The sequence below is a fragment of the Ostrea edulis genome, chromosome 4, assembly GCF_947568905.1.
Source record: "Ostrea edulis chromosome 4, xbOstEdul1.1, whole genome shotgun sequence".
NCBI lineage: Eukaryota > Metazoa > Mollusca > Bivalvia > Ostreida > Ostreidae > Ostrea > Ostrea edulis.
In genome coordinates, this window is record NC_079167.1 from 15,113,985 (window position 1) to 15,128,984 (window position 15,000).

The 15,000-nt window shown below is 37.0% G+C and overlaps 1 protein-coding gene and 1 pseudogene across 1 annotated transcript in view; one reads left to right on the forward strand and one right to left on the reverse strand.

Annotated features, from left to right (window-relative positions):
• Positions 1-2,274, forward strand: part of LOC130053741 (relaxin receptor 1-like) — a 32,545-nt gene extending 30,271 nt beyond the window's left edge. Inside the window, exons 8-10 of the mRNA XM_056161230.1 lie at positions 141-269; positions 1,405-1,854; positions 2,132-2,274. Of these exons, the coding sequence (XP_056017205.1) occupies positions 141-269; positions 1,405-1,854; positions 2,132-2,274 (722 nt within the window). The remainder of the gene's footprint in view (positions 1-140; positions 270-1,404; positions 1,855-2,131) is intronic.
• A 7,230-nt stretch (positions 2,275-9,504) lies between these two features.
• Positions 9,505-15,000, reverse strand: part of LOC130053742 (uncharacterized) — a 9,069-nt pseudogene continuing 3,573 nt past the window's right edge.

A 15,000-nucleotide genomic window follows, 5' to 3' on the forward strand; every position in this document is an offset into this window, starting at 1 on the left:
ATAAAGAAATACAAAATACAGAGGTGGTCAAACACGGACCCCTGAATATACCAGAGATGGGATCAGGTGCCTAGGGAAAACTATACGAAATGTTTTGTCAGGCATTGTTAATTTACATTAAGGGTTTCTCTTCGTTTCAGGACTTTTGGCTCATGGAGGAGTTCAGATTTCATCTGATGTATATGCATGGGTTGTTGTTCTTGTCCTGCCGATTAATTCAGCATTAAATCCATTCATATACACATTCAGCATGATTTATAAAAAAACAGGTATGATTTTATTTCACATATTCTCATATAATTACTTATTAAAATAATGCTTTAAGTGAAAGGTGAAGATAACGAACAGCGAATAAGTAAAATTCATGTTGTGCGAGAGAGAAGTTACAATATGCTTTATTTCAAAATTCATTTTGATTACACAATTTGGAGAAATAATTTTATTATCCCCTTACAACAGTGCATTCTCTCACAAGGTGTGTGTTATGCAAGCTTTATTTACACCTATGTTGAATCTCGAATATATCATCTGAGGCATGCTGGAGCGAGTTATCATCAGTGTACAATCTACACGCTGATTAAATACCAATATCTTTAGCAACATCATCAAAAATAGTTAAGGCACAAAAAAGGAACCTTGAGATACACCTGGATATATGTGAAGACTAGATGATACATGGAACACTTGATTGCTATATTACGCAAATAAATTGTAAGCCATTTTAAAAGATCATGAATATAACAGATGCTTGTAATTAAAAAATAAGTATTTTGCTTCCTATTGGTCTTCAAGGCGGAGTGTGAAAAATCGCCAAAAAATGAATTCCAAATATATTTTGTGCACAATAAATGCTACATTTTCCAGATTTTGTCAGAGATACAGGAATAATTATATCATTACGTTCTTGGTTGCTGTAGGGTTTTAATAGTAAAGGTCACTAGAAGGGAAATTCCGAAATATCTTGAGTACACGTTTCTACTAACATTTCTTATCCCAAATTTTATCAAACTTTCTGGAATGGCTTTTGTTGATTGGTTGTATATTGTTTAATGTCCCGCTCGAGAATTGCCAGTGAAGGACTGTCAAATTTAGGCCTTTCCTCGGCGCTTGGGTACCAGGAGATAGTTTGCACTATAGGCCTCGTCAATTTTCTTAAAAAATGGAAATACCCCATATTTGAAGTGATATCACATGTGTAAAATAATCGTAGGATACATGTCGAGTGTAGCCGAATGCTTAATGACAAAAGGTATATGCAACATGTAGGTGTCATGATAACTATCATGACAGAGGTGTAGCCCTGATTATGACCAATGACATCAGAAAAAAGTCTAATTGAATGGAAACCACTTAATGAAAGACTTCTGATAACTAGGTTCTATTCCACATATGCTAAATTATCAGTTATAGCATGCTATGCACCAACGGAAGTAGCAGAGGAGGATGACAAAGACATCTTTTATGAGAAATTGCAAGAACTCATTGAAACAACACCAAGACACGATATTTTAGTTGTTCTTGGCGACCTTAATGCAAACGTTGGTAATGATAACATTGGAAAGGAGGCAACAATGGGAATGCATGGAAGAGGGGAGAGAAACAATAATGGAGAGAGACTTGTCGAGCTGTGTGAAGAAAACAGTCTTGTCATTGAAGGGACTATATTCAAGCATAGAGATATACATAAACAAACATGGACATCTCCAGATGGTCATACCAACAATCAGATCGACCACATTATCATCAATAGAAGATGGAGAGGCTCTTTGCAAGATGTGAGAGTCAAAAGAGGAGCAGACATTGACAGTGACTACTCTCTAGTTATTGCGAAAATAAAACTCAAAACTCCAAAAAGTAAGAAAGAAAACAGAAAGTTAAGACTTGATGTTGATAAATTAAAAGAACCATCTATCCAAAGAAACTTCCAAATGGAACTGAGGAACAAATTTAGTGTGCTTAACGATGAACAAGAAATGAGCATACATAACTTTAATAAAACAGTCTATGAAGTGGGAGAGAATATCTTGGGACCCAAAAGAAAGAAATCAGAAGAATGGATTTCTAAGAACACCTGGAAAGTTTACCAACTGTGAAGCAGCAGTAAAGAATGAACTTGGACAAATAATTGCAGGAGATAAAGAGAAACTGAAAAGGTGGAAAGATCATTTTGAGAATGTGTTAAACAGAGGCAGTCCCGCAGTTGAGGCCATTATTCAACCTGCCAAAGAATTTCTAGATATTGACATCGAATCACCTTCTATTCAAGACGTTTAGGCTGCTATAAAAGCTTTTAAAAAATGGTAAAGCACCAGGGCAAGATGGAATTCAAGCTGAGTTATTAGAATGTGAAGTAAACATCTTACCATCTACACTTACTCGTATACTAGAAAATAATTGGATTACAGAAGAAACACCTGATGATTGGAAGATGGGGCTTATAACCAAACTATCAAAGAAAGACGACTTATCTGATTGTAATAACTGGACAGGAATTATGCTGCTTTCTGTTACCAGCAAAGTCCTTAGTAGAATTGTTTTCAATAGAATAACCAGGGAAGTAGATACCTGTTTACGAAAAAATCAAGCTGGTTTTAGAAAAGGAAGATCTTGTAGTGACCAGATATTTTCTCTAAGGCAGATAATTGAGCAAAGCAATGAGTGGACCAACACACTTTATGCCAATTTTATTGACTTCCAGAAAACATTCGATAGCATAGATAGAAATTCATTATGGAAAATTTTGTCTCATTATGGAATCCCATCTAAAATTATTAGCATCATCAAGGTTTTATATTCAGATTTTAGAGCAAAAGTCATTTGTGGTACTGAACTTTCACCTGAATTAGAAATTAAAACAGGAGTAAAACAAGGCTGTCTTCTGTCACCGCTTCTCTTCTCCATGTGTGTGGACTGGCTTATGAAGGAAACTACAAAAGACACAAACAGGGGCCTGCAATGGACATTCACGGAACGCTTGGAAGACCTTGACTTTGCTGACGGTATTGCCCTCCTTTCTCAGCGCCTAATTGATATACAAACTAAGACGAACATACTGGAAGAAACAGGAAAACAGCTTGGTCTTTACATAAATACTGCTAAAACCAAAGTAATAAGAATAAACACGGAAAGAGAAGATCCTATTTTGATCAACAACCAGACAGTAGAGGATGTAAATGACTTTATTTATTTGGGAAGTAAAATTACAATAGATGGACACTCAGAAATCGATGTTGACCACCGTCTATCCAAAGCCAGAGGAGCCTTTGCAAGTTTAAAGAAAATCTGGAACTCCTCAAAAATCAAACTTTACACATAAATCAAGATCTTCAAAAGCATTGTAATTTCAGTTCTTTTATATGGTTCAGAATCCTGGAAAGTCACAAAAACCATCTGCAATAAACTTGATGTTTTCCAGAGGAGATGTTTAAGAAGAATCCTAAAAGTTTTTTGGCCAAATAGAATATCAAACAGAGAAATTTACAACAAAACTAAAACAACAGCAGTATCAGAGGAAATTAAGAAGCGGAGGTGGCGTTGGTTAGGCCATGTTTTGAGAATGGATCCCACATGTTGCTCTAAGATGGACACCAGCAGGGAAGAGGAAAAGAGGTCGCCCAAGAGACATGGAGGAGAACAGTAGAAAGAGAGATGAAGGAACAAGGATGGACTTGGGGACAAATAAAGACTTGGTCTCAAGACAGAGCATACTAGAGGTCTCTAGTGGAAGCCTTATGTGCAAACCAGCACGAAGAGGACTAAGCCTAAGGTGTCATGATGATTGCTAGCATATAGATAAGTGCAAATACGAAACTAAGACACTTATTCAGTTGCTGAAGAAATCCCGGTGAAACATACATGGTCCAGGAAAAGGTTTGTAGCTGAGAGGGAAGATGGATGGCTTCAGATGAAAGGTGGATTTTTAAGAAGGACTTACAGGGTTCTTGATTGTGCAGAATGTCTAAATCCCCTTGCACAGTACTCTGAGGGTTTGGTTAATGCGCATTTAGCCTAAGTGAGAGTATATCAAAGCGAAAATGGGGCACCTGCTCAGGGCATGCTTTGTGCACCAGCACCAGTATGTATGGATTACATGTAATTTGGGGTTGGTTGGATTGTGGTATATTCTTTAAAGTCACTCTCGATCTTCCACTCATATAGAGACGTCAACATTGCTGGTAAAGGGCTGCAAAATTTAGGCCTATGCTCGGCGCTTACGGCCTTTGAGCAGGGAGGGAAATGAGACATCGGTTTTTGCGGTCTCATCCGAAGGACCGCCCCATTTAGTCGCCTCTTACGACAAGCAAGGGGGTACTGAGAATCTCATCTAACCCGAATCCTCGCGGGTATTCAGGGTCATAATTCATTAATTACACCAATATGAAAAGAAAGTATTGATATAAAAGGGAAGTATGATTTTTCATTAGTTTGTCATAACCCATCGGATACCCATGGGTGATCTCGTCTTTTACTTATCACTCGTGGGCAAACTCGTCGAAAAATCATCGTATGTTATTAATATGTGCGGGTCATTTGATTGGCTGCTGCACAGAGTCGCGATGACATCAAAGTTTATGTTACGTATGTATGCTCGGCAATGACAAAAACTTTTCCGTAGTTAACACCGATTGCAAATAAATCAACTCAGCAGTGCATTTCGCAGTTCGAGAAAGGTACTATCACATAATGTTTTACTGTTATTTGATGTAAGTGAACCGTACGACTTGTCTTTAATCGTTTTAAAACAAACTTTGCACGTTAAAATGGGCGTCAAGACATTTAAAATAAATAGCAAACTAATAAACATATTTTCAAAATTGAGGAATTCCTGCTTTCTGATTGGTTGTATATAATCAACAAATTAGCATATTTTACGACGATATTTCGGCGAGTTTACCGACGGGTGATGAGTAAAAAACGAGATCACCCGTGGGTATCCGACGATGGTCATAGCCTGACTTTGATGTATACCCCTTTCCACTAATAAAAACTTGTTCCCTGTCTGGAATTGAATTGAAAGCGAGTTACTTCGTGCGATTCTATATTCGTTTCAGCGGTTAGTACACGAAAATACTGCCAATTAAAATGATATACAATCATTGATTATTATTACAATATTCGACTCGTACTCCTACCTCGTTGAATAATGTACTTCGAGGTCACCTAAAACATCGCAACATCAATAATTGTTATCTTGCATGATTGAATAATTTAAAACATCGAAACTGGCTACTAGAGCCTACGAACTATAATACCTGGTGGTCCATCTCTGTACACATCTACAGTGTACAACCTATCAAAAGTGATTAGAGATTTGTTTATAGTATGATTAATTGATTTAAAACTACTGGGACATTTAGAACTTACCATATCTGATCGGTCATCGATAGATTGGGTGCAATGTGACTATCACTCAACACCAGTTTGTCATAGGAGCCACCTCTCTACAACTATAGTGCAAGATAGTTCAAAATGTATTATATACTGTTTAACGTCCCTCTGGAGAATGTTTCACTCATATGGAGACGTCACCATTGCTGGTGCAGGGCTGCTAATTTAGGCCTATGCTCGGCACTTACGGTCTTTGAGCAGGGAGGGATCTTTATCGTGCCACACCTGCATGCTGTGACACGGGACTTCGGTTTTTGCGGTCTCATCCGAAGGACCGCCCCATTTAGTCGCCTCTTACGACAAGCAAGAGGTACTGAGGACCTATTCTAACCTGGATCCTCACGGAATTAGTCGGAAATGAGTAGAGACGTTGAAAATGAGTAGAGACGCAAGTTGACATTGAATGACACCAAATGACAATCAATCGTATACATTTTGAAATTGTCAATTTCTTTTTGACTCGATGTTGAATAAAGCAAATATTATATTCACCTCGAAGGTACGTCCAGGTAAGAATAATGTTATATTTTCCCTAGGTTGTTGGATCTCAACCAATTAGAAAGCACATAATCATTATCGATCATATGATAAAAGCTCTTATCGACTAATATGATATGCAATATGTGTTAGACATAGTAGTACAATCAAATAATGAAATACTTATCTACAGAAATGGCAGTCACCAAGGAGTCAGGTAATGGCGGGAAATAAGAGTGAAGTTCAGTGAAGATGCATTCATTTTACCGGAGACGTCACGATGATTTTAAGACAACGGTGCTGTAACTGGTGATTGACAGCAGATTCAGCATAATACCTACATAAGAACAGTATAAAAAGTTAATAAATTGGAACACTGCGAGGAAGTAAGAAATCCTGCAGGATCGAACTTCATAAAGAAAGTTCAGTAAAGTAGACAGGTGCAACACAATGCGCAATACTGAAATTTCATTACCTGAGCAATTTTGATATGATGGCTCTCTATCATATAAATGACATTTACGAAGTAGATGAAAGACATCAGAATGAAATTAACCAACACGTATATGTAAGCATTGGTCGTATTGTATTTGTGTTTACTATTTAAGGCGTACATGTATCAATACGTATATGTAGCAGTTGTAGCCCTCTTCGATATTTATTTTGGAAGGGGAAGGGGCTACAACTCCCTAGGATCTCCGTAATCATGCAGATGCGGGAGTGACTTTTCCCGCAACATTTTTATTATTCTAAACAGTTGGTTTTCCTTACTTAAAACAAAGTTGATATTATATGTGTTTTAGTCAATATATAAATTTACAACCTGCAACTTGCGATTCTGCCGTTTTTTAAAAACAATTTCGATCTATGACACGTTCTCGATTCATATTGTACGCCATGTTTGATGTGCTGACGCTGAACTTCCGGTTTGTATATGCCCATATAAGGTAGTGTTTACATCTATGTACGAGTATGGAGGGAAAGCGTTTTCGTCAGAGGTTTGAATTTTATATCAAGTTAAACTACGAATAGCAGAGAGTATTTTCGCGCTATTTGTCAGGATTTTGGGTTTTCTCAGTAGATCCACTTACTAGATCTCGCGATAACAAACATGACAGAGTCGACGAAGAATTTATTTTTGTTATACATTATATTTAATGTAAAATACCTTTATTAGACATGCCCAAAGTTAAAGTTGGTACTCTTTTTAGTGTAAACAACATTAGAGACATATATTACAGGTTATTCAAACAAAATATTTTACACCATCACGAAGATCCTATGGAATTATAGCCCTCTCCCGAAAACGTCAGAATAAAAAAAAATCGGAGAGGGTTACATTATTTATTGTGGTCATGTCATTTTACATATATAATTATAAAAACAGAGCATTGTATTTCACAATATTTCTCATTTCAAAACTAATATAAATCTTCCTCAAGGCATTTAATTTAAACATTTTTAATTCATTGTGAATAAGATTGGACAACAGGCATAGCCTATTTCAGTCCTCTCCCAAAGCATTTACCTGGTAAGACCCGATTTAGTCATGGATGCCAATGGAATGTTATATGTATGTTTACATAATATCAATGATACTTGCATCATTGAGTAACGGCATTTTCAATGATAAAAAAATCTTGCGACTAAAATAGATAAAATCATTATTATACGCCGAAAGTAAATGTTGTATTGATGTGTGTGTTTAACATTCAGATATTTACACTGTTTAATAATTTGTTATTTATTCGTTGTTGATCACGTGAAGATTGGTTAGAATGTTGGCGTTAAAATGTTTTCTTTCAGCCACCAGCCCCCTTTGTATCTTAGATCTTGCTGTACTATTTCTTATGCTTTGGCTAACAATTTTTCAAATACTGGAGTTTTTCTGTTATCATCCATTTTTCAAGACAGACTGATTGTTTTACATGTATAACATATTCATGTCATTCATTTTATGGGGTCAGACTGCATGATATTTGTGTAATGGTGAGTCTATACCACACAATACTATACTATACTATACACTGACCCCCATATATGTGTACAATTTTATAATCATTTACTTAATAAACGACAGTTTGACACTCGTGCAAACATGGCGTTTTGTATTATTCACCTACTGAATAATAAATCGTTACAAGCTTCGGTTCGTCGACAAGTATATTCAGTGGCAGATTTAAGGGGGACGCAGCCGTCCCCCCTAAATTTTCAAATTTAAAGTAAATCGTGGTATCTTGTGTAGAACAAAGGTACTAAACAACAACAGAAGCAATAATTTCTTCCACTCCCGGAGAAATAAATTACAAAATCTTTTGATTTCTTGAATTACTTTATTTGGAGAACTTATTTTCCAAGAACCTTTAAAGCTGTATGGTCCGAATTACAATATTTTTTTCCATCTCGTAAAAACGCTATTAAATCATCGCACGTATGTAGTTATGAGACTGTACGACCTATCATAAATTATTTCACCTGTATTAACCCAAATAATTTGATTTTAAATCGATGTTTACAAATAACCGCGTCACTCTGCCATTTCAAGTGACAGTCACGTGACCAGTTCAAACTTTCAGATCATCGGTGGTCTTATCTATGTAAAGCTATGTATTTTGTTATAACAGTACCGTACCATAAGTTTAATAGAAATAAAAATATTAAATACCTCTTAGTAATTCGTTGTTTTACGCTCTTTCAACCTTAAAACTAGACAGTTGCGTATGAGTTAATACATCATGTTGGGATTCCCCTGACGCGCGTGGGTCTATTTATAGACGTCTATTATGGGATGATTTTTATATGTAGCCACTATATTTACTTTCTAAATAATATTCGCACTGTTTTCTTTTACATGCAGATGTTTTCAAGCATGTAATTAAGGGAAAGTTAATAACTTTATAAAGTAATGAATCTGCTTTGAAGTAATTACGTACAAAAAATAATACATGAACATCGGGTCATACAGCTTTAAAATTTGCGTCATTTTACTAATTTCACTCATCTTATTAAAAATGATAGAAAATAGTACAAATGACTTAAATAGTAGACATATTTCAAGCCCTATGAAATGTGTAAAATCCAGGAGCTTCCGGGGGCTTCGCCCTGGACCCATAAGGGGCTTCAATGCGGCCCCCAGACCCCTTGTCTAATAAAGTGGCGTCCTCCGTAACCGCAATTCCTGGATCCACCCTGGCATTAAATACGTCTCTAAATTATGGTCGTAGTCGTAAGATTTTTTATTCTGAAAAGAGCCCCGCTAATGAAAGTCACCCTTTTGCTCTCCCCTGTAACTAATATTAATAGTACACCAGTGACATATTTATTGTCCCTTGCCTTTTTTTAAAAGACTGATGTTAGCATTATTTGGAGATATTCCAACCCCAATTTGAATGCTAAACAGTAGTAAGACAATATCTTTTGACATTTTCCAAGAACTTTCATTAATGAGAATTGCATGCAACAGGTATCTTTTGTGAAAATGGACAAGGCATAAATATCATGGATTTATTCCTAGTGATCAGGAATGTTTTCTCTTAGATAAGTGTCAGATAAACAGTTATAAGGAGTGAAAGCAATAGAGCACATTTGTGTGAATCTGTATGGTTTCGCGTAATCCAATATGGTTTGATGTCTTCAAAGTCAGATCACAACCTTCTACATTGTACAAGTCAGTATGTATTTCATACTATGTGTGAACAATTTTTGTCTTCATTTATTGGAGAAAACCAGACAATCAATGAAAACTATATCGAAACAATGTCCAAATTTCCAAAAATAGACAATTTTTCTTGATGTTTTACGATACAAATTATGTTTAATTTTTTCCCTTAAACATCAATGAAGGGCATATCAAACTTGGTTTTCTAAATGAATACACATACATTTAACAAAATATGACTGGAAATGAAAGCAACTTTTAACTATCTTCCATCAATGTCCATTTTTAAATCAACTAACTAAACTCTTGCTTTATGAAAGTTGAACAAACAGTGATCAATCTCACAACTCCTACAAGCAGTACAAAATAGATACTTGGGCAAACACCGAAGGGCCGCCCCATTTAGTCGCCTCTTACGACAAGCAAGGCGTACTGACGACTTATTCTAACCCAGACCCCCACGGGATTATATATAAGAGGAGGAAACACTGCCAACTTATAATGATCATAAGGCAAGTAGTATAATTTTGCAAAAAGGGGAATTGAAGAAGTTGACAACTTTGAAAATTCTCAACAAGCCTAGCTCAAACCTCAAAGTCCTAGTAAAGGGGTGTGATCCTTCAGTGCATGGGTTCAAGATTACATTTTCTACTGGTATTTACTATGTTAAAACAGAAAAATACGTTGGGGGAGGGGGAACCAGCAAATAAATTGAATTGTGCATGTAAAAAAACAAAGAATAAGGAAAAGAGAGGGGGAATTTGAAAAAGAGGGGGGGGGGTTAAACCCCTCCCCTCTTTTTTGAGTTGTTGTTCTGTGCTTGTTGATAAGTTTACAATAAATATTTGATTGTTCTTGTGTTTCAGAATTGTTATGCTTATAAATTATAAAACCTAGCATTGCTTGAGTTGCCATCTCTCTATGATGTACATAGAACTTTGTGCATGCAAGGTGAAGATAACGTACAGTGATCAATCTCATAACTCCTATAAGCAATACAAAATAGATAGTTGGGCAAACACGGACCCCTGGACACACCAGAGGTGGGATCAGATGCCTAGGAGGAGTAAGCATCCCCTGTTGATCGGTCACACCCCCGTGAGCCCTATATCTTGATCAGGAAAACGTTATCCGCAGTCAAAATCAATGTGCCAAGGACGGATTAACAATAGGTATGAAACACGTCAGACAGCATTTGACCCAATGCATGTATTTCCATGTGCAACATGGTAGTACCTGATATGGAAGCATTGACCGTAGCTGAACATTTCCGAGTGTTGTCTCGGTTAACTGAATCTCCTCTTGAAGAAGGTAGGAGAGAGGTGTTCCCACAGCAGCAGCATCCATTTTTTGAGCTCGAGAGCATCAATGTCTGGGATGCTTAATATTTATGAGTACTTAATAGTGTGTGTATTATATTATTTGAAAATGGCTTAACTTGTATCTTATTAATTATATAATTTCAAAATCAAAAATGATTTGCCAGTACCTCATGTTTGGCATTATGCTATGGATAGGCCATTTTATGCCCCCGAGATCGAAGGACATATTGTTTTTGTCCCGTCTGTCATTCTGTAATTCTGTCTGAAACTTTAACCTTGCTAATAACTTTTGAACAGTAAGTGATGGAGCTTTGATATTTCACATGAGTATTCCTTGTTACAAGACCTTTCCGTTGGTATTAAACCTTTTGACCTTGACATTTAACCTACTTTTAATTTTTTTTTTTTTACATTCGTCATAACTTCTAAATGGTAAATATTAGAGCTTTCATATTGTACATTAGCATTTCTTTTGAAAAGATCTTTCTAATGGTACCAGAATATTTGCCCTTGTGACCTTGGCCATCTTTGGAATTGGTCATTATCGGGGGCATTTGTGTTTCACAAACACATCTTGTTGGATTTAAGTGATAAATCCAGTCCCAAGACCAGTGCTTCCTGGTAAAACTCAGCATTTTTGTATTACCAAAGACACGCAGATGGGTCCTTTTGTCCCCAACGGCGAAAGTTTTTGTCGTACTGGAGAGCAGCTTGGTACCCACATGAACCAGCAATCTTTTGAATCGTTTGGGCATAAAGCATTATATTGCCTATTTCATGAATTTCTCCGCTAATATAGCCACGCAAACTGGATAGACTTCAGTCGATTTTGAAATGGATTTGATCAGGTCTTTCTCAATTGAATTGAGAAAAATCAACTGTCCATCTTGATCTACTTAAGTGTAATACGCAAGTTCCGAGTTACCCAAAAGTTATTTCCCTTTGTCGAACTATTTCGCATTTTATGACGTATGGTGGGTACACAATGTATACATTATATCGTAGACTTGCATTGTACATAACGATTACGTACGATTAATTTGTTATTTGCTGGTGAGTGCGAGTCTGAGGGCAACAGGGATAAAAACTTATGAATGTTGGCCCGAATTTTGTCATCCACATTAAGAGTAAGTAAAGTTTTGAGTACTTGGTTCTAACGATGAAAATCTTGTAGCAACGACTGGGAAGGTTATGACCCGCTTGTAGTCTATTCCACACCAATGTATGTTAAGGGTGTGATACAATTGGCTGCAGAGGACACTGCGGTCTGTTTCGATATAATCTCCATACCTGTTTTAGGTCACCTGAGTAAACTCAAATGACCTATTGAATTGGTTGTTGTCCGGCGTCGTTCGTTATCAATTAATATTAATTCTTTTCAAATTTGGTATGAAGCATCTTTGGGACAAGTAGAACATAAATTGTAAATTTCAGGTCTCCAGCACCCCATGGGCCTTAGGGGCGGGACAAATACTGCCCAAAATTGACAAATTTTTAAAAAGCGTCTTCTCCAGAAGCGCACATTGTAAGAAAAACTAAATGCATGGTGATGTAGTTCAGGAAGGCCTCTACCACAATTGTAAATTTCATGTTCGCCGGGGTACTAGAGGTTCTGACCCCAGGATGGGGCCAAACTTAGTATATAGTGTTTATGTGTAAACACGTAAATAACATCTTTAATAGTGCTATTGCATCATCGGATACCCACGGGTGATCTTGTCTTTTACTCATCACCCGTGGGCAAACTCGCCGAAAAATAATCGTATGTAATTGATATGCGCGGGTCATTTGATTGGCTGCTGCACAGAGTCGCGATGGCAAATTAACAAATCAAAGTTTATGTTACATATGTACATGTATGTTAGGCAATGACAAAAACTTTTTCGTAGTTAACACACTGATTGGAAATAAATCCACTCACCGGTACATTTCGCAGGCACTCCCACATAATTTTGACTGGTATTTGATTGATTGATTGATTGAATATTGTTTAACGTCCCTCTCGAGAATATTTCACTCATATGGAGACGTCACCACTGCTGGTGAAGGGCTGCAAAATTTTGACTTATGCTCGGCGCTTCCGGTCTTTGAGCAAGGAGGGATCTTTATCGTGCCACACCTGCCTGCTGTGACACGGGACCTCGGTTTTTGCGGTCTAATCCGATGGACCGCCCCATTTAGTCGCCTTCTACGACAAGCAAGGGGTACTGAGGACCTATTCTAACCCGAATCCCCACGGGATGTAAGTGATCTGTACGGCTTGTCTTTAATCGTTTTAAAACAAAATTTGCACGTTTTAACGGACGTCAAGATATTTAGGATAAATAGCAAACTAGTAAACATTTTCAAAATTGAAGAGTTCCAACTTTCTGATTGGTTGTCTATAATCAACAAATTTGCATATTTTACGATGATATTTCGGCGAGTTTACCCATGGATGATGAGTAAAATACGAGATCACCCGTGGGTATCCGATGATGGTGCTATTGATACTATATTGAAACTAAATGGATATGTAGAAAGAACAGGTAGTCCTTTACCAAAATTGTAAATTTCTCCGGGGTAGGCGTTTTGGTATCTGGGTAGGGCCAAAATGGTCAGTTAATAAATGTGTAAACAATAAATATTTTTAACTTGTTCTTGATAACTATCGTTCAAATTCTTTTCAAATTTGATATGAAGGACCTTTGCAACAAAGGAGACATGAAATGTAAATTTCAGAATTCATGGGGCCTTAGGGGCGGAGCAAAGACTGCCCAAAGTTGACTAATTTTCAAATATCTTCTCTGGAACCGCACACGTGTAAGAAAAACTAAATGCATAGTGATGCAGAGCAGGAAGGCCCCTACCAACATTGTAAATTTCATGATCCCCGGTGTAGGTGTTCTAACCACAGGGCGGGGCCAAACATGTTAGATAGTGTAAGACACTTGAATAACATCTTCTTTAGTGCTATTGATACTATATTGAAACTAAATGGATAGAGCAGGTAGTCTTTTACCAAAATTGTAAATTTGATGATCTCCAGAGTAAGGGTTATGACCCCAGGGTGAGGCCAAACTTAGTATATAGTATTTATGTGTAAATTTGCTGATACTGATCAAATCTAAATAAAAGGATGTACAAATAATGGTAAATTTCATAACCCAGGGTTATGACGAGGATGAGTCCAAATTAGTCATATCTTTTGATGTTTTAATGTTATTACACCTATTATTTAAAGCCTTCCATCAGTGTATACACTTTTGAGGGCAGTGAAGTTTTAAGAACACATCTTGTTTTATACTGTTGCTGAACATTAGAATTTAGCGTAGATATTCAGAACAGGAAATGTTTTCTAGATTTCATAGCCCATGGAAGTAGTGATACTTTTTCGCTAGTAATCAGGTGACCGATAAGGCCTGTGGGCCTCTTGTTTGTCTTTTTAAATAGGCCTTTTATATTTGGTATGTGAGTATACAATAGTACGAAAGTATGTTACGTGCTTTTTCTTCTTTTTTTTTTTGAGTTTGACCTTTTTATGTAAAGGTCAAAAGATAGAATTTTTGGGCTAGGCCTTTGATATTTGTTATGTTGGTATACCATGATAAGACACCTGGTGGTATAGAGGTAGAGCGTTCAACCCGCATGCGGAAAGTCGAGATTCGAATCCCGGTCGCAACAGATCTAAGTCGTTAAAACAGGCAGTGCCAGTTCCATCGCCAAAACGCTCGACTTCGGGTGTGATTGTTACGGGTTCAGAGTTGTGGAAAACATTTTCTAGATAGCCAGTCATTCGGACTGACAAGAAGGCAACATAAGCCAGTCCTTTAAAGAAGAGGGGCATATTGGTTTGCACCTGTCGACCACATGTTGTCCGCTCAATATCTTGAGAACCATTCACTTGATCGTAATGATATTTCATATCTGGGTTGGTTATGAAAAGAAGAGGACCCCTATTGTTTTTCAGGTCAAAAGGTTCAAGGTCAAGGGTCAATCTACACTGGACATAGGAATATACTGTCCGCTCAATATCTTGAGAACCCTTTGCTTGACATACATTAAACTTGGTACATCATCAGGAGAATGACACCTATTGATTTTGAGGTTGCGTGGTCAAAGGTCAAGGGGCAAACTGGACATAGGAATATACTGGCCGTTCATATATATTGAGAA